Consider the following 27072-nt stretch of genomic DNA (forward strand, 5'->3'; position numbering starts at 1 on the left):
ATTTAACTATTAAAATTTCAGCATATTTTCTTAATTTCGAATTTCCCTCAATTTAGTCCCTAAAACATAAAACTTATAGTTTCTTTTACAATTTAATCCCTTTATCAATTCTAACTTAAAATTCATTCAATTAAATCCCGAATTCAACAATTTATTCAACATGAACCATTCTTAAAAACCTATAAACTTTCAAAACCTCAACTTATTGTCAGCAAAACTTTGTTTTAAAACTTCTAAAACATCAAAATTAAAAGAAAATGACTTGATTGACTTACCAAATTAACTCCAAGCTTTAAAAATCTATTTTCCCTTTTTCTTTCTTTCTTTTTTTCTTTCTTTCCCTGTTCCGTTTGTTTCTCTGTTTCTTTGTTCTTTCTATTCTGTTTTTTTTTTCTTTTGCTTTGTTTTTATTTCCTTTTATGTTTAATTAATTATTATTTATAAAATATCTATTTTAATAACAAATATAATTAATACATTTGTACCATATCATAACCTTACAATTGTCACTACTTAATTTGTTTATCAATTAAAAGTTTCATTATATAATTATTTAGTTAATTAATATATTTTATTTAAATTATAAGAAAATGTTTTATTTTATTACAAGTGTGTTTTATATATTTTACACATGTTCTACCACCACACAATTGTCTTTATTTCATTTATTTCTTATAATATAATATTTATAATATAATTAATTTAATAATATACTTTATAATTAATTTATATATTTATATAAATAAATAATATAAAAATCTAAGATTTTTACAATCTTATGCCGCCTCAACCTCCAAATGTGGCTTAATTGCCCATTTAGTCCCTTTTAGTTTCTTTTGATCTATAATTAGACTTTTACCCTTTATTCAATTTAATTCCTTTTTCCTAATTACTCTTAATTAAGCTAAATTCACCTATCTAAAACCTAATTAAACACACAACTAGTCTCGTAAATATTTCTAATAATTATTTTCAAACTCAATTTACTAAGATGGAGGCCCGATATTATACTTTTCCGATGCCCGTGAATTTTGGGTCATTACAGGTAAGCTCATACGAGCTGTGGTGAGTCCGCAACAAATGTAGGAGCTCGACCAAAACGGTAATCCTAATGACTTGTCACTCGTATCCTACGATTTTCTATAGCTCAAATGAGGCTCGATATTACTCAATACATTTCAAATTAAGCAATTCAATATCGTTTATTTCAACCATTCAATTCACATATATATACATATTCATTTCATACAATTGCAATTAAATGAAAGTTCGATTCTAATTATACGAACTTACCTCGAGTTGCTCGGATGGAAATTATCGACTATTCGTCCACTTTTCCTTTTCCCCGATCTAATCCCAATCTCGACTTATCTTGATCTACATATTATAAAAATCAGCTTATTTAATCAACTATTTATTCAATTTAGTCCAAAACACACATTAGTGCTATTTTACACATTTTCCCCTAAACTTTCACATTTTTACAATTTAGTCCTTATCACATAAAATTGCAAATTCTTGCAATTTAGTACACCCATGCTTAACCGAATTTAATACATGTTACTAGCATATTCAATTTATTCACACTTTTAACCACCACATTTCATATTTTATCAATTTAATATCTTTTGACATTTTTGTCAAAAATCACTTTACAAAACTTGTATTCTAACATTAAACCTTCATAATCTATCATTAAACACTTAAACAACCAAGCATTCAACAATGGAATCATTTGAAATCTATAACAGTTTCAAAAATGAAGGTACGAGCTAGCTAGAACACGAAGCAACGATCTCAAAAATATAAAAATTAATAAAAATGGAACAAAAATACATACCATGCATAAGAATTTAAGTTGGCCAAACCTAGATTCTTCAATGGCTTCTTTTTCTAATGAAAATTGGTTGAAGAAAGGTAAAAGATGATACTTTGTCTTTTATTTTATTTAATTTTAACCACTATTTACTTATTTACTAAAATACCCTTTAAAAACATTTAATATTTCAATAATGCCAAGCCATGTTCATCCACTAACACCATTAATGGTCTATTTATTGTATAAGGACTAATAATTTAAAGTTCTATAGCTATTTAATATCTTTAGCTATTAGAACTCAACTTTTACACTTTACGCGATTTAATCCTTTTTATCAAATTGAGCACGTAAACGGTAAAATTTCTTTACGAAACTTTCACCTAATAATACTATCATGCTGTAAACTTTAATATAATAATAAAATTAATATTTTAACTTTGGATTTGTGGTCCCGAAACCACTGTTCTGATTTAGCTAAAATCGGGCTGTTACACTTTTCAGATTTTGAAATTTCAGTCTTAACACAAATGGTAGCCGGTAATCTGTTAATTGGATTTTTAGTAAGTAATGTGTGAAAATAATAAGCTGGCATGACATTAAATATATGATAATATGTTTGACAAATCAGATTTTGAAAATAGCGAACTTTACTTAATGAATTTAACAATTATTGTTTGGTGAAGACTAAAATTTCAAAATTTAAAAAGTATAAGGATTAAAATAATCAAATAAAATTATAAGAATTAAAGCTATAACTTTTACTAAATATAGGGACTAATAGCATAATTTAAATTTTTATGCATTGGTTTCATTTCGTTTACTCATAAATTCCAATTACTAAAATGTTCATGTCAATCGAGTTAAGACTCAAACAACATATTTATATTTATATTTAATTATACAATATTATAAATATTAACAGAAAATAATTTTAATATATTTACTCACATAGCTCAAAAATATATATTTACTCATAAAATATATCTTTCAAATTTAGAAGCAAAGAAGTTGAATATAATGTAAAATATAGAACACTAACACCCATTTAATCTAAAAATAGGGAAAAATATATAACTACCCCCTTATTTATCAACTAATTTAAAAAAATAAATAAAAACCCCACGAAAATCGGTAGACCAAATGGTTGATTTACCAAAATAGAAGCCACGATGACATTCGCATTCCCTATATAAACCCTCAGCCTCTGCCTTGTTTTCAAAGCATTCAACCGTTTTGCAGTGTTTCTCTATTTACATTAGAGAATATATTACTGCATTTCCCTTGAATCACATTAATAAACTATATTTCCTTTATTTTTAAATTTAACCCAGCAAATAAAGATGGCTCGCCAAGTTATGCTCGTCGTCGCCCTTGTTCTCATTGCCGTTGTTGGGGCTTATGCGGCGGATGTGCCCAAGACCTCTTCTTCTTCATCACCTTCAACATCTCCCGCCTCATCTCCCTCCTCCTCCATTAGCACTAGCAGTTCCCCTCCTACACCAGACGGCGGTGCTCTCGCTCCATCACCATCTAGTGCCGTTTCTCTCAAAGCCTCCAGCTTCGTTGGTGCTGTTACCGCTGTTGCCGGACTGGGACTCTTTTACTTCTAAGGTTTAACACGCCACAAGCATGGCCCGTGGATCAACGCTTTTTATTTATTTATTTATACATATATATGATTAAAATGTATTTTGCTTGCGAATAGCCGCGGCATAGAATGTGTGAACAGTCTTGAATAATAATAATAATAACAAGACTTTGGCGAGAGTTTATTTATTTATTTTATTTTCATTTTTTCCATTTTGTTTGCCTTTACCGCATAGGATATTTCAGAGGATATAATAAAGTTTTTTAATTACACATTTGTGTTTTATTTGATTTAGGTAAATACAAATTGAATTATTTTAAATAATAAAAAACATTAAAATCTTAAATAAACATATCTATATTATATATTAACTCTATTAACTGAATTGATATTTTTAAAAAATTAATTGAATCGAAATATTTTAGTTAATTCGGTTAGTTAATTGAATTAATCGAAATTTATATCTTTATTTTTGTTTAAAATAAGTATAAAATATATTTAAAAATAAGTTGTTAATGTTTAATTAACGAATTATCTGAATTAACTGAATTAAAACTATATATATTTTGTATTATTAATTATTAAATTCGATTAATTATTCGATTTTGAACTGAATTAACGATAATCGAACTTTCAAAAAATCATTAACTGACCTCTACAAATAACTATATTAAATATATTATTATATTATAAATACAAATGCTAAAGTAAATCACTTTTAATAAAAATTGTTCCATGTGTCCCTTTAAAAATGGTTCCATGTATAAACTTTTTATTGGTTGATATGTGCTTTGAGTAAAATAGAAAAATAAGAGTTTAAATACCAATTTTATTAATAATGCTTTAAATATTTAAGTGAGAATGACTTAATAACAAGAGGAGGAATTTTACATTTAAATTTACTAAATAAATGATTACGTGTAATAGTAAGATACAACACACTTTTAAAAGGAGGATCAAGTTCAAATATTGAAGATGATATTATTGACCGATTCGGAATTGTCTTTCATTTCAAGTCATAACTTGCATCCATGCGTTTCATATTTGCCTGTAGTTCGCTCCTAGAAATATAACCATCCCTACCCTCTCACGTCAATCCATCCAAGAGTTCTTATGTGTTTTCACGACCCTTTAAAACTCCAAAATTTTGACAATTTTCTATTCTTGTTTTAAGAACACATACAAGATTCATCATTACAAACAGGATAATGATTAGGGGTGTGCAAAATTCGGGTAAAATCGAAAAAATTCGGTTAACCGACCGATTAACCGAATTCGGTTGGGTAACTGAATTTTTTCGGTCAGGGGTCGGTTAATTATTTTTTGATTTTTCGGTTAATGGTTAATTCAGTTTAACCGAAAAAATTAATAAATAAAATTATAATATATAAATAGGCCCACTATTCACCTAAACCCAATTCAAACCCAAGTATTCAACCCAACCCAATTATAAAAATTACAAACAATTTAATAAATAAAAATAAAATTCTAAAACTAAAACTAAAACTAAAGTCTAAAAGTCTAAAAATAATTTAATTATGTAGTGATTCAATTCGGTTAATTTGGTTAATTTTTAACCAAAAATAAAAAAAACATATAATTTTCGGTTAATTCGGTTAACAGACAGAATTAACCGAAAAAATTTCGGTTCGGTTAATTTTTTTGAAAAAATTTCAGTTCGGTTAACGGTTAAAAATTTTAAAAGGTTGGTTAATTCGGTAAATGTTATTTCGGGTCGGTTAACCGGTTGGTTAACCGAATGAACACCCCTAATAATGATAACCCTATGATTAATTACTTCATTTATGAATTTCATAGTAATAGAAATACATGTCCTACCGAAACAGAAGTTACATTTAAATTTTAGTTAATAAATTTTTATTTATTTTTTAAAATCACAATTATTTGATTTCATGGAGTTTTACAACCAGATTAAAATAAATCTTTAAATTCTATTTCAAAAATAAAATAAATATGGATATTTTTCGACCTGTTGACAGAAAAAATGGCCTCTAATGTATAAAATAATATATATATTTTCAATGCATAATATTTCAAAATTATTAACAAAATATTTATTTTTAGATTATAGAAAATAGAATCAGTGTTTCAAAAAAAAAAAAATAGAAAATAGAATCGAACACTTCGATTATAGAGGTGGAGAACGCAAAGAACGAATATATCCCAAAAGAAGGACCCGATACAGAAAAAACATAACTCCTTTGGGTTTTTAAAATTTCCATCTCTGATTTTCTCCAACCCAACCGGGAAAATCAGAAAAAAAAAATGGCTTCTTGGAATTCAATTCCACTGGAAATCACGTACGACACTTTTGGTTGGCTAGCCTTTTTTTCGTGGTCCATTAGTTTCTACCCTCAAGTCATCTTAAATTTTCGAAGAAAAAGGTACTCATTATAATTCCTTGAAATCCCAAATTTATAGGTTCAAATTCTTTTCCCTGATGCTCCAAGTTTTTGCTTTTGTTTGTTCCAAATCACAGCGTTGTTGGGTTGAACTTTGATTTCGTGCTGCTGAATTTGACAAAACACTCCTCTTATACGATCTACAACGTTTGCCTCTACTTCAGCCCTGTTATTCAGAGGCAATACTTTGAGAAATATGGCTCTGGAGAGGTTTCTTTCCTATTATTCCCTTTTCCTCCCCCCCCCCCTTTATTTTGTTATGTTTTATTTGGTGAATTAGTTGTATTTGTAGAGCAAACTAGTAAAACAATTGAAAACAAACTTCATTTCTGGTAGTTCGTTTGTATAAGTTTGGGATTTTAGCTTAGTATCACCAAAACCCAATAACTTATCATGAATTAATGCCTCTTGTTAATGGGGATTTATGAAATATTTTCACTGAAATTTATATGGATTTCATATATCTATTCATTTCTCTTTTGGTTTATTGATTGGCAGATGATCCCAGTAGCTGCTAATGATGTCGCGTTCTCAATACATGCTGTTTTGTTGACGGCTATTACTTTGTTTCAAATTGTGATTTTTGATGTAAGTTTCACTAGTTTCTTTGTTGCTTGGGTGAGTACTTATCCTAGACTTTGTAAGTTGAATACCAATGTTTCATTGGTTCGGTTTTATGCAGCGTGGGACGCAAAAGGTTTCTAAGATTTCTGTGGGAATCGTCATTGCTGTGTGGTTAATCGCCGCCATTTGTTTCTTCATAGCATTGCCTAGCCAATCATGGCTTTGGTTAATCTCCATCTTTAAGTAAGTTCGTTTTTAACCCTTTTTATGCATGTGAGAAACCGATAGTAAACGACATGGTAGCTCCAATGTAAACTACTGTTTAAATTTTGTTGCAGCTCGATACAAGTTTTCATGACGGTGGTCAAGTATATTCCCCAGGTTAGATATCATCCTGTTTGATATGTTTCGAATCATTTATTAGATTTTCTTGTTGATGAAGCTGATTGATGATGCATCATTGGCTCAATTATGGAAAACGTCTATTAGCACAAAAGGTAGTACTTTTCCTCTAGCAGTTAAATTTCAGATCTTATGGAGGAAAATGAGGAAAGAAAGAAAGAATAAGAATGATTTTGAAAAAGAAAAGCTTCTTGGTTTCCTTGAATCACATGAGGGCACGATGTCGGTGCCCATTATTTAACTAGTCTCTTCTAAAAACCAACATGGTTGCATAGTGTCCTTGGCTGCACTCGTAACATAGGAAGTTGGTTGATTTTTATGCTTACAAAGTTTTATATCACTGAATTTCAGGCAGTCATGAACTTTGCACGAAAGAGTACAGATGGGTTCAGCATCGGAAACATTTTGCTTGATTTTGTTGGAGGATTGGCAAATTACGCACAGATGGCTGTACAGTCTATAGATCAAAGTATGGTTCTTCTTCACCGATCAATCTCACGGTCCAACATTATGCTTCATATAATAATATTATTAATTGTGAGATTAATTTCTTTTTCAGATTCTTGGGTGAACTTTTATGGAAATATAGGGAAGACATTGCTTTCTTTGGTATGTGATATTCTCCCACCTTATTTGCTTTCATTATTTACTCCACCAATGCTACTGTCTTGGTGCTCGGTGATCTTTTGCCGGTTTATATGTGATAAAGAGGATCTGCCATTTTCCTTAGCGTAAATTCTCCCCGGTTTTAACAAGTATTCCTTGAAAAATGCATACGGAAGTCTTGTATGTAATGACCCGAGCGGAATACAGCAAGCAAGAAGTAAAAAGTTGAACTCAGCTTGCAAATTGGATTTATTGCTTCAAATTTTTTTCATGTCACTGCATTTTAAATCAGATTATGTAATTCTTATATGTTCTTTGTCATGATTAACTGTGGTGTAACTCTTTTTCAGGTATCCATATTCTTCGACATTATTTTCATGTGTCAACATTATTTGTTGTATCCTGCTAAGAAAGCAACCTTTCGTTCTAAACTTGAACGTGAGGGCAAGGAGCCACTTGTCAAGTCTCTCGAAGAAACCGCCTCGGAAAATGTGTAAGTCTTGGCAACTCACATAGTAGTAAACAATGCAATTCTATATGCAGGAAAAACAATTACAATGTCATAATATGTAAAAGTCATAATCTTTTTTATTTGTTTTTCTTTCCCTGTTGTATATAGAAAGAAGATCATACATCTGAATTCGTTGTGAAACAAACAAATTATGCAAGTTTGCAGAACATCTATACTTATTAACTTTGCTGTATAACTTTGATTGTGATCGAATTGGAAAGTTTGTTGATATAGATTAACACTACTAGAAGCTGAATATGGGCACACTGCTGATGATGTATGGTAACAAAATTGGAAAGTACATGCAGCACATGTATTAGGATTTAAATTGTATTTTATTTTCACTATTTAAAAAATAAGTAAATTAATCCCTGTACATTAGATAAAAGGTAAATTAATCATTCTGTTAAAATTTTTATCCAATTTTACTTTTAAAATTAGTTTCTGTACATTAGCATGAGGTATATATGTTACATCACATGTTACTATATAATTATTTCATCAACCATGTTAGTTTTAACAATACAAATAGATAAATATTTTCACTTAAAAATCTATTTATTCTTTAATCTAATATATAAGAACTAATTTACTAATTTTAAGTAGAAAAGATAACATAATCTGACTCTTAGTATTTTTACTTAATTTGATTTTCGCAAGGTATAATAATAATTCAATTCTGTTGGGTGCGTGTGATTCTAAATTTTTTAAATACCCAATTGAATATCCTAAATAACCGAATCTTAAATTTCATTATGGATTCAATTTTATAATTTTTAAAAAGTTTGAATTATATTTTTATATAAAATAAAATTCTAATAAGTTCAAATAGTTATGATTTTTAAGGTTGAAAATTAAACCAAACATTATAATTTAAATTGATTTTTGATTTTTTGGTGATCACGAAAAAAAGTAGAAGTGAGCGTTTAATCGAATTATGTGAAAATATTTTAAGTTAGTCGAGTGAATGGTTGAATTTTCTTTTCCAAATAAAGTCAGTGATTTCGAGTTAAGTTAAATAAATTTGTTTCAAATAAAATAAAAAGATTAAAACGGTCATAAATCTTGTTGACAATATAACTAAATTTTAAATTAAAAAACATAATTTCATAGATACCATGTATAATTGAAAACAAAACAAAAGTTTATGGTCTCAAGATTATCATTTTATAATTTTAAAAAAATTATAATTTAGCATTTTAAAATGATTTTAGTAACTTTTAATAATTTTAATTTTTTATAAATATTTTTCAAGATTATTTTAATTATTTTTGTATTTTTTTTATAAATTCAAGTCACTTAATTTCGGAAAACTAAATTACGTTATTAGAAAAAAACTAAATAAGTTTTGCTCAACCCTAGAGAAAGGGATAAGATTTCTAGCTGGTCAACACTCAACAGCTAAAGCAGGGAAAAATCATTGACATGTTTTCGTTGTTACCAAGCAAATGAACTCCTTGGCTAACAAGAATCATGACCAGACAAAATAAAAAGAACTCCTTGCTTCCCAAGCATATATGGACACGGACCCACTTCTCTGCTCTATAAATAAAATGATAATTAGTAAGATAACCAACCTCATTCATCACACTCAACTTTCATTTCTCAGGCCCTCTAATGAAGAGGGAGGCTCCCCAACAAGGCGTGGTTCGGACTTATCCAGTCCACCTATCTCCTTGGAACCCCAAACCCAAAACCCGAAGTGTACAGACACTCGATTCCCTCCCGGTTTCTGGATCGTTTTCCAGGGTGACACCAAAGGCCAGCAACCATTCCAAGTTTAGTGGAAAATGTGGGAGGTTACATTGTGTTGAGTATCATTTAAATCCGGTTAGTAAGTCCAAGGGCAAGTCAAAGGGTACTCAAAAGTTTAGGACATTTAATTTGGCCGGTTTCAATTTTTCCGGGTTTTCTGCCACTGGAGTATTGGAATATTTGTATAGTTTTAATGATGATGATGATGATGATGATGATGATGATGATGATGATGATGATAATGAGATTGGTAATCATGTCAATGATCATGATTATGTCTATGAGGATGTTGGTAGATGCGTTCTTAACGACAACGACAACAATGATGATTTCCTGGCTAAGTTTTGGTCTCTGCATGACAAGCAGAACGATGACGACGACGACGATACGAGTTATTGTGATGTGGATTTCATGCTAGACATTGAGGAAGATGAAGGGTGGTGTTTATTGAGAGAACTGTGATTGGCAGACTCTCTATCTTTCCATGTATTGGCTTTTGTTTGTATTTAGCCTTTTTTCTAAATAAAACAATGCTCTATTAAATACCCAACCAAAAGGTGCGCATACAAACATGACTTAAAAAGAATTAAAAGGGAATTTCCGGACAGCCTTCTATTTCCATCCAATTTTAGGCATCCAAAGTTGTGTTTAATCTTATCAAATGTGATTAGCAGCCATTGCAACTGAAATTTGCTTCTTAAGTGAAGACTTTTGATGGGGAAATGATTATTTGCTTTCCTGGGAGTGGATTTTCTTCCTACGCCAGCTGATTCTGGTCGTGTCAATGGAATCTATGAAGATGAAGGCGAGAAACTATATAATATACTCGAATTCAAGTGTAAGTGTATTTTTAGTATCATCAGAGATAAAACTAGATTTGTATACCTTTTGCATTTCATCTTTAATTGTTCCTTCTTTCTTTATAAAAATCTGGAATTGGTCTAGACTTGACGTAGTTTCTTCAGTTCTGTTTCAGCTTTTTTTCTGCAAATGTTTAATTAGCTCTATAGAACAGGACAAGGTGGTTTTGATTTTTGATCCTATGAAAGATAGAACAAACGATGCTCAGTTCAGGATTTAAGCACACAAGTTACCTTGAGTGTCGTTTGCTGCTCTACTTTTTGTTCTTGACTTGCATTGAATTTCTCTTCCAGCCTCTGAAAAGGGAAATATGAAGTAAATTTGAGTGAGTGAATACATACATATGGTAACAACACAAATGTCCATGCCTGTTTTCTTCTTGCAGCTCTCTCTTCAGTTCTCAAACTGAAAGGTGCAAATATAGCAGGGGACTTGGATTTTTTCATGCAGGCACCATTGTTAACACTTACGTATGTTATTCGGATGCAAGTGTCGGGTAAGATATGTAACTGACAAGGGCACGTTCAAAATTTTCTAGTTTATCAATGGTCATCCCTATATCTGGATTTGCATCCGACATGGACGTGCCATACTAATACTTCAAAAAATTCATAAAAACATAGTCTCTTACAATATTCTTGATCACTATGAAAATTTGTTACTTCTTTTCTGGTTCACAGTAGTGAAAAAAAAAAAAAAAAGGAAGTTCCTTACTCTGTTGGAAGAAGGTTCCATTTTCCACGAGATGTTTTGCTCACACTGGCTGAGGAATTAAAGGGCGTTCTAGCACTGTAACGCATACATGTGGAAACATTTCTTAGTAGTTTCAATTTAACTAGCATTTTTCTTAGTCATATATATGTCTGATACCTTCTATTTTCCAACCATGGAGTGGCTAAGGACTGCTTTGGTCTTCCACTTGTAGAGGCCTGCAGAACATATTAAAAAAAAAACCCAAGTTATCATCCATGGCAAGAACTAGAAAACACAATGACAAAGTTGCAGAGAAAAAATGATACCATGTTTGAAGTCCTTAAAGGCGTGGGGCATTCTTTAGATGGTTTAAAATTGGAAGCAATTCTAGAACCATCTATCTTTCTAATAATGGTGGAAGTTAATCTACTGATTTCTTTTGCAGGGGTGGAGTTGATAAACTTATGGCTTGATTTTGGAGTTGATCTCTTTCTATCAGAAATCTTCATTGCAGACTTGTTGGACATTGGAGTGACATTATTCCCTTTGTTGGGACGAATAGCAGATGAAGATGGCACTTTGGTTCTTCTTCCATAACTTGACACCTTAAGTAGAGGTTTCTCCATCTGGGTTTCTTCACTGAGCTCCAATTCCATTCCTTCCTCAAGCTTTCTCGACTGGTTAACCTTCTTCTCGAGATTCTCCACATGGGTTGCTTCACTAAGCTCCAAATCTTTAATTTCAGCTTCATTCTTCAAATTAATTTCCACAAGAACATTGTGTTCACCAACTGAGTCAGCTCCTTCCACTAAGCTGCTTTCAAACTCGACAAAATCCGAGTTATTATTCTCTTTACCATCATAAATGGAGCCAGTTTCTTCATGGCCAAGGGCTGCCATTTGAGAGCTTGAGTTCATTATCTCTGAAACTTGGGTTCCAATATCCTGAACCATACCTTCATTAGCTTTGGCTTGCTCAAGCAGTGCTTTCCTAGCTGCAAGGGTCTTGTAATGAGCTTCAAAGAAAGCTTTCTTTTGAGCAACTGAACCGGGTCTAGCATATCTCTGAGCCTCTTCTACATATTTTTTGTGAGAAAAAGTTGACTGTTTCTCCCAAGCTAAGGACTGATCTGACATAAATCTCCCAAAAGATATTGACTGTCCAAGAACAGCAACTGGGTTGCCCTGCATAGTTTTCGCATTTCTACAAGTTTCAAACTCAAAAACTTTGAATAATCTAAAATTATACCCATTTTCAGAAACTCAAAAGATCCATAACAAAAGCAAGTTCAAAACCAGCAGCCTTCGCGCCAAGCAAGACCGCCCTTGTCCCTTTCCTTTCTCCATTCTGCCTCTTTCTTTGCTTTATTCTAATAGAGTCTAAGGCAAAGCAAAAGTAAGTGGTTCGTATGCCTACTTGACGAAAGGGAACGAACTTTGTTTCGTTTCCGGGGTTATGGATTGGATTCAGTCAGCGTCACGACATAATCAAAAGGAGGGAGTGACGCTTTGGTTACCGGCGAACGCTTCCAAAGTCGACCCTCTCGAGTTTCCGGCTGTTTCCTAGATTGAAGTAGCCTTTCGTCGCCCTAGCAAACGAAAGAAGAACTATCAAACAGCTTGCCCTACTGAAGTACCAAAGGTGCGCTCCGCCCGGTGACTAAGGGTGGATTTGGATGAGCGATTGAGTGCGGTGCATTTAGAATTCCCAATAAAGATATCCCCATAGTCAATCTATTAACTTAGATTGGTATCCCAATAGGAAAAGCATCAATAAGAAAGGGTGAATCACCCATAAAAGCTGTGGAAGTAGGGGTTTAAGCGAAGAATAGCCCTGCGGAGTTAAGTTGAGAAGTAATAAGCAGCTTAGAAAGCTTCCTTACTAAGTTGCAACTTATTATCCGATTCGCCTTGACCCGGATCACATAGCATTAGCGGAGCGATAAACAAAGCTGCAGGAAAGATCTTCTCGATTACATAAGAAAGATAAAGTAATGTTTGTTAGGTCTCTTGAGGCTACTTCTAGTGGTGAGACTGAAAAAAGAATGAGCATTGACTCTAATCGGCGGAAGATTGATCAATTCTTTTATAACCGCTTTCTCCTCTAAGGCACGTGAAAGTCGACCCTTCGTGTTCATGCCCCACGGTCTAATAGATGTCTCAAAGAGTGGACTAAAAGAGCGGATATTCCCCTAAGAGCGGAAATCCCGCATCCAAAAGACTAGCAGCGTATTCGTCGCAAACAGTCTTCTTAGGAATTCTTGCAAGTTTTATTTCCATCTACCCATCTAATTCTAGGAAACATGCACCAACAAAATAATCATTTATGTTATTCGGATTTTTTTAACATATTTTAGATATGGATATAGACATTATTATTAAGGTAGGAAGACGTAAATTTGAGTACATTAAAATATATTATATTTCTCTATAATGCGATTGTTAAAAGAAATATAAATATAAAAAATAAATTTATTTATAAAAAATCAATCATTCAAATTACATACATCACCGTAGTTAGACAAATTCTTTTGTAAATCAAGAATAGATATACATTATCTAAGAGGCAGGTGGGGAAAAATAAAATACATCCATCAATATTTAGTAAAGAGTATTTGGTCCTTTAATTATATGAGATCCACGGTTTATCTAATAGTTCCCAATTAGTCCTTATAAAATTTTAAGGGGCAAATTTTATAGTTCCAGTAGAGGTGATCATGGGTTGGGCTACTCAGCCTGGCCCGATAGCTCGCCCGAAAAATGAGAGGGTTCGGGTAAAAATATAGACTCGAAATATGGATTTAGGCAAAAAAATGAGGTCCGTTTAGAAAACGGGCTGGGCCTTAGGTAAAATTTTTTTGGCCCGGTCCGGCCCGAATTATATATTAAATATATATTTTTATTTTTAATCAAATATATATATTTAATATGGGCCGGGTCGGGCTTAGCAATTTTCTTTCGGGCTGAGCTTGGATAAATTTTTAGGCCCATATTTTAGGCCGGTCGGGCTTAGAAAACGGGCCTAAAGTTTTATCTGGGCCTAACCCGAATTCGAACCTGGCCCGGCCCGGCCCATGATCACCTCTAGTTCCCAGGGATAGTGGCATAGTGCTTTTATTTAAATGCCCATAACAACGACAATGATATTATACTTAAAGTAATTAACTTATTAGTAAATTTACGTTTTGATCATTAAATTATTTAAAAATTTTGTTTAAGTCATTAAACAGTTAAGTTTTTCTTTAAAAGCTCGACTAGTGATCTCTAAATGATGATTCGATGACCAGTACGATGAATCCGTATCCATTGACGAGTAGAAGAATATATCTTAAGTCTAAGTTAATTTGACGGTTAATGTCAAAGATCGGAGAAGAAAGTTGTTTAGATTTTGATTTACAAATTTGTGACTTTCAAAGTTATTTTATGAAAAAAAAATCAAATTGTAGAAGAAAAAGCGTAGAGTTTTTGATTGGTGAAAATGATGCAATCAGAGAAGGCTATACAATAATAATTTTAAAAGTCTGACGACTTAAATGAAACCTTTTGAATAATAAAATGACTATTTTATAACTTTCGAGTTGAGTAACAAATACTTAATAATTAGCTAAAACTTTCAAGACAAATATGTTGTAACCAATACTAATAATAATTAGCTAAAATTTCAAGACAAATATGTTGTAACCAATACTAATAAGGGCAAACTATCAAAATAGTCATTTTTATTTACCTCAGGTTAATTTTAGTCACTTATATTTGAAATGTTACATTTTAGTTACTGAGCCGTTAATTGCCATTAATAGTGTAACAGTAAGCTAATGTGGCACGTTAAATCATCATTTCAAATAAAAATTTTAGGTTAATTTATACAATTGGTCCCCGTATTTTTTTGTTTTGAGCAATTTAATTTTTTTTCTTTTATGTTCTTTTAACTTTTTTTTCTTTTTTTTTTCATTCTCTTCTGCTTCTCTCTCTATTTTCCCCCCAAATTTTGACGCTCTTCATGTAAAGCATTTCTGCATGGTCACTTCCAGCAATCAACAACTCTATGACATGTGCAACTATCCTGATGAAAAGAAAACACAGATATATATATGTCTCAAAAGAATGTACAAGAAATTTCAAGCTCTAATTTCATGATAAGCTCTTATTGTTGTAGAACAAAGATATATTGAAATAGCACCCATATAAGGCTCCAAAATTGCACTACTAACAAACAATAATATATGAAGATGAAAATATTACAACTCACCAGGGACCAAATCCTTTTAAGCATTCTGCTAATACAACCTAAGAAATATCCAAAGCACAATTTAATTTAAGGTTAAGGAATCAAAAGGAAAATTAAGTCAAGCAAAGCTGTACAAAAGTAAGTATTTTGATAATCATGTTGCTGCCCAGGATCGAACTGGGGACCTTTAGTGTGTAAGACTAACGTGATAACCACTACACCACAGCAACCTTCATGTCAGCCGTAAAAGAATTAATTAGTTCAGTGCATTAACTTTTGGAAACAAAGCAATCATCCAATTTAACTAAGTGCTGCCATTAACTGACCATTATCGAAACTAATTTGTAAAATTCAAATATTTTCGGTAGCTACAACTTCGATTCACCGAAACAGATGGAATAATCATTATACCTATGGGTAGATTTTAGAAAATATTTATTCAAAATATAAGAAAAATATTTTTAAAGAAATTAAATATATTTACTTATGAATAATTTTTGATAGCCTTTCATATTGTTACAAGGCTGTGACAATTTATATACTCAAATTTGAGTGCAAATGTAAAATATAGATATATTTTTTAAACAAATACGATTAAATTTTATAATTTTTTTTTACATTTTTAAAAAATAATTTCAAAGTCATATCCTTATGTCTGAAAATGCATCAGACGCGGAATTCGGATGTATGGTCCAAGTTAAGAGTTGAAACATGGGCAATCAGGAAGCATTTCAGAAACCCATCGATCACCCCAGCTCTTTTTACATCTCTAACAAATCGCGCTTAAGACTTGTATTCAATTATTTTAACTTCATTTAAAAACATAAGTATTCCAATTACAAACTCATTTGTACCCAATAACCAGCGCAGTTCTAAAGTAAAATCTCCTAAACCAATACTTGTAAGCAAGTATAACAGTATAACCGGACCCCGACTCTTAATATGAAGCAATCACTGTTAAAATACCAGAAAACAATAACAATGGCGTTTATGACATGAAGCTATTTTAGGTAAGATCATCTTCCTCCAGCTCTTTAGCTTTCAGTTTTTCCTTCACTCGAAGTAAAAGGGTTGTCTTCCATGAATCCTGCAATGCATATTGTGTATAGAGAAAACACATTGTGATTGTAATTTCATCCAAGAAGCAGTTCTAATTGAGATCGACATACCAATGGGGTCATGCTGTCAAATTCCTTGACAACATCTGTAAACTTCGTGACATCTTCCTCGTCCAGAGCAGAAGCAATGTCCTGTCACAGAAAGCATAAGCTCGTTACGATACCGGATTCTTAAAATTACTACCATTTAAAGTAAATGAATTGTATAGTTGACAAGTTTTTTGGTTTGGATGTATGGCAGTAACCGGATAAACCATCAGCCAATGCACATGAAGGATCAAAAGAACCAAAAGGAATCTGATAAATTCCTTTAGTAATAGAAAAATAAATTCGAACAAAATAAATAAACGGTTTCCTTACGATAACTTACAGCTAATAACCTATACTCTCGTGTTCCAGAAAAAGTTGGATCCAGATCCTGAAGAAAGCAAATGCAGATATAAGTTCAATATAACCAAATGTAAACGTTTCACAATGGAAAAAGGTCAACCTGATATCGCTCTAATGCATTGGTGATAGCAACGACATCGCCTTTGCAGAGTTGACAAAGGCCAGCATTAAGAAGATGCCCTTTAACTCCATACTTCAGCAAGTTATTGGTAAGTGACTGCCGTGCAATCTCTTCGTAGATCTCAATGGCTTTCTGGTATCTGGAGAAATATCAGAACAGAGCTATAAAATATATCTCGAATTTTACAAGGGGCGCTGTATTTATGCAACCGTGTTAGCAAGTAAAGTAATACACCAATAATTATTACAAATCATATTTAGTAGTAGATAGCACAAAATAGTTTCCCGAACAACATATATGAGAATTGAGTATGCTTACTGTTCTATCTGAGCAGCAAATTGTGCAACTTTCTGCTTGCACTGGTTGGCAGAAGTAGATACTTCTTCACTTTGGAAGAAATCTGCAGCCTTTTCGTAATGATCAATGGCCTGCTCAATGTTTTGTTCAGACTCGTATAATTCAGCAATTTCCTGCACACGAAAGAGGCACCAATGCGTCTATGAATAACCACAAGTAACATCATGATACAAAGTTATGGATATTGTGGAAAATCACTAACGGTAGTACAGAAAAACATGAATGCCTAGAAGGCTTAACACCACTGGCAACAATGTGAATGAAGACTGGAAACAATAAAAATATGTCACTCGATTCTTTGTTGTTCTTGAAGCATCTGTGTTCAACATCCGTATGAGACAAGTCTACGGACATGGATATTGGACATGACCTTCTAAATACATGAAAAAACGTATTTCTACATCTAACACTCACGCTAACATATATAAAAATTCAATCAAAACAAAACAAAAGAAAATGAAAAGTGCTCGCTATAAGATTACTCTTGCATATGAATGAAGAAACAATACCTTATAATACCTTGCAGCCATACTGAGCCTTCCAATATCACAAAACATGTTCACTGCTTGCTGCAAGCACGATATCGCCTCTGTATAGGAATCACAATTTAGTAACGGGTAACAATTTTCACAGTGAAACTATCTATGCACAATTCACTTACCCTTTGTCGATGTTTTCTTATAGCAATGAGCAGCACTAACAAAAGCTTGAGCGGCTTCATGGGTGCTTTCTAACTACAAATAGAAAAAAAGGAAACAAATAGAAGGGTCAAGTTCAATCGTACAAGACAGTTTAATCACTATGAATTGAATGCTATTTTGCCCAACTGCTTACTTTCAAATGACAATTTGCTAACTTTACATAAATTGATCCAGCTCTGTCCCCTTGAGAAAAAAAATATAGAGTAAAATTAAAAGCTTTATTGAAAAAAAAATCAATTTAATCATATATTAAATATCTATTAAATTATAAATTAATTAATCAATAAGCTGATTTTAAAGAAACATTAAATTTCACATTCTCTGACAGAATCGAAACAACAATAATAATTCTTTGACGCAAGTGGGGTTAACCAGCAACAATAATCAATAAATTGAAAGAGAAAATAACCATTATAAGTTAGGAACAAGAAGAATAATACAAGTCTTTGATCGCGATAAAAAATAGTTTTCTAATTATGATCGCATCATTAGCAACGTTAATGTTTCCACCACTTTTTTTCCTTCCAACAGTTGCCCAACAAACAAACATATAATCATGAATTTTAGATTACGATTTCTGTATCAGCAAAATTAATAAGTTGATCTCGAATTTTCATTCATATATTTTAATCCAGATTTTCTCGAGAAACAAACAGAAAATATATACTCTTTAAAAAATAAAAGATTAAGGAAAAAGGAAAGAAATACAGGATTTGGCGAGCTTGAAGAAATTGGCAGCTTTATCAAAGAGATCGGCGGCATCTTCATATTTCGAGCCAAAAAAGCTCCAGCTGTTTAGCTTTTTTTCTGCGTTTTTCTCGAATTCTTCTCCTCTGGTTGATTGATCTCCCATTTTCCTCCTATTTTTTCTTTACCTTTGTTTGATCAGAGATCAATTTAATAAAAAAAACATAAAATTTGAGAAGCCTTATGATTTATTGGGGAAAAAAAAGATATTTGTGAAAATTGACTGATTTTTCCTTTTTTTAATGAATTTTCTACCTTTGAAGTAGTTAGAAAATATATTTTACACATTACATTATAATTAAATAAATATTTAATAAAATAAAAGTTTAATTTAATTTTAATACTCAAATTCAAAAAAAACAATATATAATACTCCTATATCCTGTTTAATATAAAATAAAAAGTCGAAAATTTGAATCCTTGTTAAGTTATTTTAATAATATAAAACTTAAAATAAAATATTTAAATTTGGTATATTTAAAATATAAAATCAAATAATTATCAATTTAGAGTTCAATTAAACCAGGATTAATGATACCAAATCGATTTCTGAATGGGTGGATGTAAGGAATGATAATTGTTCATTCCGTTTCATGTGTTGCTTATACAAAATTACCATTGTATTTTTATGTATGTCTATATATATTAAAAGGGTAATAAAATAAAAATATGTTAAAGACGTTAAATTTAAATTAATTGTCTAAGCGTCTGTTTATTTCATTGAAAATGGCTTCGAAAGATAATTTATAGAAAATAACCTTATTTTCTAAAAAATTAATATTTTCGGTATGTAGATGAATTTGTGTAAAATATTTTTATTGTTTGTAGATTTCTTGAAAATATTTCATAAAAGTTATTTTCATAAAATAAATTTATATTTTACATTGTTTTTCATATATTAAAAATATTTTGTTAAATTCAAGTTTATTACAATATCATTTTTTAGTTACATGACTACCAAGTGAGTATTTTTATTTAAAATGTGATATAAACCAAATTGACAAAAAATTTAACAATGTTAACAATTGGACTTGATTTTCAAATATGAAAAGTAGAAGGACTAAATTATTGAAAATAAAAATACAGGGATTAAGTTCTAAATTTGTGAAGTGTACATAGACTTATGGAATATTTTAACCTTTATACTACAAAATATTTATTATTAATATATTTATAATTGTAGAGAATATTTATTATTAAAATATTAAATTGAATGTTTTCAATAATATGTGAAGAATATTATTTAAAATTTTATTATTAAAATAAAATTAAAATATTAAATAATTTATTAAAATGATAAATTATATTAATTGTATTAATAATTTATTATATGATTAAATATAAATAATTAAATATGTATGTTTAATAATATTGAAAATTATAATATTTTATATTAATATTTTAAATATTTTAAAATAAAAATAAAAATTATTAAAAATATAATAATATTAAGCTTAATTTAAGTTAATTTTTATATAAAAATAAAATTAACTAGAGAGAGGTTCTTTTTCGAAAAATGACTTACGCTTTTTAAAATGGTAAGTCATCTTACAAGAAAAGTGGCTTATTTTTTGTTGACCTGTAAGTTATTTTCCATTGACCAAACTGTTTTATTTGAAACAAACACAATAAAATGTAGAAAATATTTTCTGTGAAACATGCAAGCGAACCCATGCTAAGAGGACATGTGCTGATCGTAGGAGATGATACGTATTAACATGCATGAGGTATATTTAAACATAATACGTAACATCAAAAGGACTGAAAAAAATATTAATGAGAGGACAAAGAAAAACAAACACTCACAACTTTCCATCCAAATCCAATTTTTTTTTTATATACGAGAATTTTGTTTGAAATCATCAAGATTATGAAAATAGAAATCGTTAATAAAAATCAAATAACAAATATGAAGGTGAACAGTGGAATTTGAAACAGCATCTCAACATTGTTGATTTAGCAAAATCAGTGCTCTTGATTTTTCTATTTTTTTCTTTTCAGTTTTCTTGAGAAAAAAAGCTTTGGAAGGGTAAAACTGTGTAACAATTATAATTATTTGATTTTAATTTGGAAAAAGAATAAATTTAATTTGCATCAAGCTCAATAAAATAAATTTGGGTATTTCTTTAAATAAAAATTTTAAAATAAAATTTGGTTAATCTTAATTCGAATGTTATATCATTGGTTGAGGAGAAATACAATTAAGCATTAATTTTAAGGTGTTCATGATCCGATCACCCCAAAACTTTAAATAACTCAAATTGAGTCCAATAAGCTCAAATAGTATATTTCATTGTTTAAATAGTCACGTAAGCTTTTCATTAGAAAATAATTTAATTAAATTTAAAAATGAATACCAAAGTAATAAAATGATAGCAAAATGATGAGAAAATAAATAATTATCTTAAAATTTTAAAACAAGCCTTTATATTCAGTATGGAGTCAAAAAAGTTTTTGAGGAGGACGGAATTAAATTTTATATTTTTACGATAGTAAACATACAATATCATCATTTTAATAACTTATATTTTATCATTTTAAAAAGTTAAATCAAAATTTTATGATTTAGGAAGCCAAAGTGTAAATTTATCATTACAACTAATTTAAAATTTTATAAATTATAAATAGCCTAAATTAAAAATTTATCATTTTAGAAGTCATTTACTATACTCCGCCACTTTTTATAATAATAAAGTGAAAAATTAAAAAAAAAAAAACCTTAAAAGGTGACAAAATCTTTGCAGACACCCAGGGACATCTAACTGGAGATTCTTTATTATGCCCTTCTTTTCATTTTCATGGTATCTTTTGTAAAGTCAAGTAAAATGAAATAAACCTGGACATTTTTAAGAATGACGTGTGACAGTACAAACACATTCACAATTTAAAAGGAAAAAAAAAAAAAAAGATTATGGGTTGGATCGAGTTTGAGTCAGGCCAATGTTAAATTTTAGTTTCGTTTTCTAAGTTCAAATCTTGATTCGACTTAAAAAATGAGTCTAAAATTATGTCTAAGTCTGACTCAGATAAAAAACACTAAATTTAAGCTTGACCCAGCCTGCCAGTATTAAAATTCTTTATATTATTTTTTAATAAATATAATACATCAAATACACTAAAAATATTAAAATAAATATTACTAATAAATAAAAAATATATTTAAAAAATATTTATACTTAATAACACTAATATAATTGTAACTTAGCAAACAAATAATTCAAAAATAGTAGTAAAATTAATAATAAAATAAGAGTTATACAATATCTAGATAATAATAACAAAATAATCGTAATATATAATAGCAAAATAGTAGCAAAACAACAACAAAGCAACACCAAACAATAGTAGAAAAGAAGTTTGCGTTTCAAGCAAAGTCGGGCCAAGCCTAAGTCAAAAAAATTCTTATCCAAGGCCCGATCCTTTTAAAAAGTAAATCTTATTTTTCGTTTAAGCTCGTTTTTCGACTCATATTTTTATTTAAATGCTCTCACTTTTTGAGCAAGCCTTTGAACCTGTACAGGTGAACTAACCCATGATCAAGTCTAATTGAAATTTGACGACTTGTATTGAATTATGTATTCCAAATACATATATTTAATTTTATTTAAAATCTTTATGTACATTAAGAGTGGTTAAAAAATTGTTAAATATGTGCGAAACATAAATATCAAATATAATATTAAAAAAAATGTTGCAGACATCATCAAAATCTGAAACACTTATCTTTTTTTTTCCCTGAACTTCCTTTATAGCTAAACTAAAAAGATTTTAAGAAAGAAACTATGTTCAATTGCCTATTTCCCAAGAAGGAAAGAATTTATCTTCCACTTGAACAAAGCTATCCCATGAAAGAAATGAATCCACACCATCAACCCAATATTCTTCTTCAACACATGCTGTTTCACCCATTGAAACATTGTTGGATTCCTTCAACCAATCTAAATCAGAGCTTCCACATAACATCTGGTAGTTGTTCAATGGATCATTTGTTTCATCCACAGATGCTTTCATTTCTTCTGGTTTTTCAGCTTTTTTTGGACAAATTTTCATGCCATGATCATCCTCAGGCCTTGATTCTAAGCTAATTGCTTCTTGGTTATTTGATGAACTAGAGTCTGAATTCATGTTGTTTTTATTACCATAATTTTTCTGGGATTTCTCAATCTCAAAAGGTTTTTGTGAGTCTAAACCGAGCTGCTTTAGCTTCTTCTTGATTCGAGTATTCCAATGATTCTTGATTTCATTGTCTGTACGGCCAGGGAAATGTGAAGCAATCTTGGACCACCTGGAAAATATTCTTTCTTGTGTTACAAGAAACAAATTATTAACTGGTTCAATGTGTATTGAAACATCGGTATTGGATATGTTCCTTCTAAATACATGAAAATTAGAAAACAATCACACTCGAGTTCAAAGATATTTACCTATTTCCGAGACGTGAATGAAGTTGAATAATCTGATGTTCTTCAGAATCTGTAAAAGACCCTCTCTTAAGGCCAGGTCTTAGATAGTTTATCCATCTTAATCTGCAACTTTTTCCACATCTTAACAGCCCTACAACATCACCATACGGCCATTAACTTTAAAGCATATGGTTATGATCATAATGTAACAAATTTACCTGCAAGCTTGGGAACCTTTCGCCAACAGATAATACCATTGTTGAGTAAGAAATTGGTGAGCTTATGATCTTCTTCGATTGTCCATGGACCTCGCTTTAATCCAACTTTATCACAACAAGGTTGTCTTCCCATTTTGAAAACTCAAACAAGCAAAATCGTAAAAAGGGAAGGTGGTGTTGTAATTCATGATTGAATTTGAAAGGCAAAATTTAAGACATGAAGGGTTTGCATGAGACAGTGGAAATGGTCCAATTTGGTTTTGGTTTTTACGTAAAAATGAAGTAAGAAAATTTATTCCTGCAACTAACGCCTATCTTCCTATTGATTTTGGAGTTTACATAAAAGAATATTTAAATCATTTGATGCGATTCTTTGGCCACTAATGCTGGCCAGTTTTGTCGTTGAAGTCACTTTTTTCCTCTGTGGAGGAGAATCAAAAAATTTTCCTCGTATTTAGATATTTGTATTTGGTAATATTATATTTTTCATTCCAATCCAGTTTATGTACTTGTCCTATCACTTGATATTTAACTGCCTTGGGCTGAGATTCCTGCCATGGATTTACCTGGTGAAACTGTTCTACCTATTCATGCTTATAAACTTAAAAAATAATGAAATTAATTAATCAATGTTTCTCATGTTTATATGTTTTTAGCAAAGCATTAATTCAATGGGCCTTCCAGGGTTAAGTTTAGTTTAAGAAAGGTAATATTTTTTAAATTAATTTAAATTTCAAGCATTAACTTAAACCCACAACGTCTCATTTTCAATAATATTAAAGATTTCAGAACAGGGTGACCTTAGAAATTTTTGTTGAGGGAGCGAAAATTAAATTGTATATTTTATGATAATAAAATATAATTTTATCATTTTAATAGTCTATATCTTTATAATTTTAAAGGATTACATCAAATTTTTATCATTTTGAGAGACTAAAGTACAATTTCATCATTATTAATTTATTTTTTATAAATTATAAAGAGAATTAAATAAAATATTTTCCATTTTAGGGATCGGGACATTGTTTCAGAATGTATGTGAGTAATCACAATATCTTCTTTTCTTTAGGTATTATGACTTTTCTTTTACATAATTTTACACTATTTTTAATGATTTTAAATTATTTACTTAAACTAAAATCGAATATTAATAATAACTAATGAATTAAATTCTCCAATTTTTGATGTGTTCTTCAAATTATATTTTAACTATATATATTTATTATTATAAGTCGAGAAAAATTAAATTTTATTAACAACATTATTATTTTTATCATTCGATCAAATTTGCCTGGAAATCATGTCAAATAACATGTTTTAATAAAAATTTCTTCTTTCCTTTCTCTATCATTTTGATTAAAAGAGAAGTCCTAATGGCTTTTCTTTCTTTTTCAATTTCAACTTATTTATTTGAAAAGGTGATATAAAATTAATTTATTAGAGAAATAAATATTATATGCTTCAACTTTTGTATAGTACACAATTTAAAAAATAAATTCTATGAGAATAATTTACTAAAATACATTTTTAAATCATGTTAATCGATCATCAAAATTTGACATTTCAATCGAATGAACCAAATAAAATAATATAATAAACAATTTTACATTCTAATAATTTTATAATTTTTAATCAATTACAAAGTTTATTCAAAATTAAACATCCATAAGCATTGACTTAAAATTGTTAATGCTCTTTTTTTATTAATGTAAACAAAGCTATAAATGCTCTAATTTTCTGTTTTTAATAGTTTTTACAATGGTATAGTTGTACGATAATATCAGCAGAGGCAGATACAGGGGTTGGCAAGGGCCTTAGTCCCGGGAAAATTTCTATTTAGCCTCTTGAATTTTTTTAAAATTTTAAAATAGTAAAGGTAAAATTGTACTTTGCCCCCCCTAAAATTATAAAAATTTAATTTAATCCTTTAAAAATTATAAAGATATAGACTATGAAAAATTAAAATTTCATTCGCCCCCCTAAAAATTTGTTCTAGCTTTGCCCCTGAATATCAGCCCTTCAAGGCAAAGCAATAAGAAAGAAAAATAAGAACACAGATTTTATGTGAAAACCCCCTATCGATAAAAATCACAAAAAGAGGATAAGAAATTCACTAATGTTAAAAAATAACAATATAAAAGATTTACGGTTATGCACAATTTTAAAGGTTAAACAACTCTAACATATGTGTATATATGTTTTCATTCAACATTTACTTTTGCACCCGAAAAACATATAGTATAAAAAAATAAATTCGATATTATTATGATGGAGTTTTTCTTAAACCAAATGTCTAAGAACAAAAATTGATGATGAAACTTTAATATTCCATTTATGATTTAATTGTTGAATAATTTTTTATAAATTTATTTTTATAATATAGTTTTTATTCACATAGTGACAAAATTTTAGTGTATATATATATATCCCTTTCTACATGCATGAATCACAATATATATGTGATTTGTTTATGCATGGAGGAATAAATATTCCTTATAATTGCACGATTATCCATTACGAACAAGTTTATATTTTTGAGGCCAGTGCTGGCTTTGTTGGGGTTTGAGAAACTACAAGCTATAGAATATAATACAAATACTGAAATAGCATTGTTTGACATGATAATGATGGATGAAAAATTATTATTATTTTAACATTTATGTGTTATTGGATCATTATTTATGGTTGAATTTTTAATTTTACAAACAATGTTAAAAATTGTTGTATATTTCATTTAATTGGAGAAAAAGAATTTAAATTTACAGGTTTTAATTATATTATTATTTACAGTGGTGAATTTAGGGCTGCCAAGGGTCCTAGTCTCTCTAAAATGAATTTTTTTCATATGGCTCATTTAAAATTTTTAAAATTTAAAATTAGTAAATGTAAAATTGTATTTTGGCCCTGTTAAAATATAAAATTTAATTTAATCCTTTATAAATTATAATGATATAGACTATTAAAATGGTGAAATTGTATTTTTTTCTATTATAAAATTACAATTTAATTTCAACCCCTTTAAAAAAGATTTATGGTTTCACCCCGATTATTCAAACAAAGTTCGGTGATGCTAAAGAAAGGCATTGTATAGATTAATTATGATTTAATTTGTTTATTCTTTGTTTAAAGAAAATCTCCATAATTAATATATCAAATATAATTAACTTTTCTTGTTTTATTGTACAATTAAAAGTATCTATATGTATTAAGGGATAAACTTCAAAACTATATATAAATTTTGGTCCAACATGCAATGTTATATCATGAACTTTAATTTTATGTCTTTTATATATGAAATGTTGTTTGGTTCAATTTTCACGCATAATTAACATCGCTATCGATATATCATCATTACATATTATATATCAAAATAATTATACTTATCGAATATAAAAATAAATTGATGTCTTTATTTCTTTAAATGCATGAAATTGAATCAAAATTAAAATTTCATGTATATATCTACACAAAAATCAAAGTTTTATGTACAAAATTACACCAACTCAAAGTCTATGTATTGAGTTGTATATTAAATCAAAATTTATGTATAATTTTGGTATTTATGTCA

General features: G+C 29.7%; 5 protein-coding genes and 1 non-coding gene across 7 annotated transcripts; 2 read left to right on the top strand and 4 right to left on the bottom strand.

Moving 5' to 3' along the window:
- The first annotated feature begins 5552 nt into the window (after nt 1–5552).
- On the top strand, nt 5553–8109 carry LOC105802429 (cystinosin homolog). The gene is made up of 8 exons (XM_012634059.2): nt 5553–5812; nt 5908–6040; nt 6329–6418; nt 6513–6637; nt 6733–6775; nt 7148–7265; nt 7356–7405; nt 7753–8109. Exons 1-8 carry the CDS (start codon nt 5694–5696, stop codon nt 7897–7899), a joined length of 825 nt encoding a protein of 274 aa, XP_012489513.1. The 5' UTR covers nt 5553–5693; the 3' UTR covers nt 7900–8109.
- Nucleotides 8110–9530: 1421 nt separating this feature from the next.
- Nucleotides 9531–10130, top strand: LOC105802430 (uncharacterized). The gene is made up of 2 exons (XM_052623708.1): nt 9531–9850; nt 9965–10130. The coding sequence occupies exons 1-2, from the start codon at nt 9531–9533 to the stop codon at nt 10128–10130; spliced, it is 486 nt and encodes a 161-aa protein (XP_052479668.1).
- A 425-nt stretch (nt 10131–10555) lies between these two features.
- Nucleotides 10556–12918, bottom strand: LOC105802428 (protein WVD2-like 7). 2 transcript variants are annotated; one of them, XM_052623208.1, is made up of 5 exons: nt 11549–12918; nt 11400–11458; nt 11244–11318; nt 10763–10825; nt 10556–10652 (listed from the first exon to the last, which is right to left on the bottom strand). In XM_052623208.1, the coding sequence occupies exons 1-4, from the start codon at nt 12410–12412 to the stop codon at nt 10783–10785; spliced, it is 1041 nt and encodes a 346-aa protein (XP_052479168.1). In that variant the 5' UTR covers nt 12413–12918; the 3' UTR covers nt 10556–10652; nt 10763–10782. The 2 variants fall into 2 exon arrangements, with proteins under 2 accessions (XP_052479168.1, XP_052479167.1); XM_052623207.1 differs by lacking the exon at nt 10556–10652 and having other exon boundaries at nt 10676–10825.
- Nucleotides 12919–15606: 2688 nt separating this feature from the next.
- On the bottom strand, nt 15607–15679 carry TRNAV-UAC (transfer RNA valine (anticodon UAC)). The gene has a single exon. It is a non-coding gene; the product is annotated as a tRNA-Val (tRNA).
- A 560-nt stretch (nt 15680–16239) lies between these two features.
- On the bottom strand, nt 16240–19085 carry LOC105802427 (alpha-soluble NSF attachment protein 2). The gene is made up of 9 exons (XM_012634052.2): nt 18845–19085; nt 18270–18319; nt 18097–18169; nt 17945–18024; nt 17397–17548; nt 17058–17217; nt 16938–16985; nt 16619–16699; nt 16240–16536 (listed from the first exon to the last, which is right to left on the bottom strand). The coding sequence occupies exons 1-9, from the start codon at nt 18987–18989 to the stop codon at nt 16456–16458; spliced, it is 870 nt and encodes a 289-aa protein (XP_012489506.1). The 5' UTR covers nt 18990–19085; the 3' UTR covers nt 16240–16455.
- A 3538-nt stretch (nt 19086–22623) lies between these two features.
- LOC105800911 (myb-related protein 315) lies at nt 22624–23657 on the bottom strand. Its single transcript, XM_012632272.2, has 3 exons — nt 23505–23657; nt 23308–23437; nt 22624–23168 (listed from the first exon to the last, which is right to left on the bottom strand). The coding sequence occupies exons 1-3, from the start codon at nt 23635–23637 to the stop codon at nt 22670–22672; spliced, it is 762 nt and encodes a 253-aa protein (XP_012487726.1). The 5' UTR covers nt 23638–23657; the 3' UTR covers nt 22624–22669.
- Between the last annotated feature and the right edge of the window lie 3415 nt (nt 23658–27072).

The sequence above is a fragment of the Gossypium raimondii genome, chromosome 11, assembly GCF_025698545.1.
Source record: "Gossypium raimondii isolate GPD5lz chromosome 11, ASM2569854v1, whole genome shotgun sequence".
In the NCBI taxonomy this organism is placed as follows: Eukaryota; Viridiplantae; Streptophyta; class Magnoliopsida; order Malvales; family Malvaceae; genus Gossypium; species Gossypium raimondii.

Bases quoted from the DNA above. Each gene is read 5' to 3' on its own strand.
- LOC105800911 (XM_012632272.2), bottom strand. From the start codon at position 23,637: ATGGGAAGACAACCTTGTTGTGATAAAGTTGGATTAAAGCGAGGTCCA. The intron at 23,438-23,504 runs GTAAATTTGTTA...GTGATGTTGTAG, and splicing joins AAAGGTTCCCAAGCTTGCAG to GGCTGTTAAGATGTGGAAAA. The intron at 23,169-23,307 runs GTAAATATCTTT...AATATTTTCCAG, and splicing joins CATTCACGTCTCGGAAATAG to GTGGTCCAAGATTGCTTCAC.
- LOC105802430 (XM_052623708.1), top strand. From the start codon at position 9,531: ATGAAGAGGGAGGCTCCCCAACAAGGCGTGGTTCGGACTTATCCAGTC. The intron at 9,851-9,964 runs GTATAGTTTTAA...GGATGTTGGTAG, and splicing joins ACTGGAGTATTGGAATATTT to ATGCGTTCTTAACGACAACG.
- LOC105802427 (XM_012634052.2), bottom strand. From the start codon at position 18,989: ATGGGAGATCAATCAACCAGAGGAGAAGAATTCGAGAAAAACGCAGAA. The intron at 18,170-18,269 runs GTAAGCAGTTGG...TTCTATTTGTAG, and splicing joins TAGCAAATTGTCATTTGAAA to TTAGAAAGCACCCATGAAGC. The intron at 17,218-17,396 runs GTAAGCATACTC...ATATTTCTCCAG, and splicing joins TTTGCTGCTCAGATAGAACA to ATACCAGAAAGCCATTGAGA.
- LOC105802429 (XM_012634059.2), top strand. From the start codon at position 5,694: ATGGCTTCTTGGAATTCAATTCCACTGGAAATCACGTACGACACTTTT. The intron at 5,813-5,907 runs GTACTCATTATA...TCCAAATCACAG, and splicing joins TTAAATTTTCGAAGAAAAAG to CGTTGTTGGGTTGAACTTTG. The intron at 7,266-7,355 runs GTATGGTTCTTC...TTTCTTTTTCAG, and splicing joins TGTACAGTCTATAGATCAAA to ATTCTTGGGTGAACTTTTAT.
- LOC105802428 (XM_052623208.1), bottom strand. From the start codon at position 12,412: ATGCAGGGCAACCCAGTTGCTGTTCTTGGACAGTCAATATCTTTTGGG. The intron at 11,319-11,399 runs GTATCAGACATA...TATGCGTTACAG, and splicing joins CCATGGTTGGAAAATAGAAG to TGCTAGAACGCCCTTTAATT. The intron at 10,826-11,243 runs GTAAGGAACTTC...TTCCCTTTTCAG, and splicing joins TGGAACCTTCTTCCAACAGA to AGGCTGGAAGAGAAATTCAA.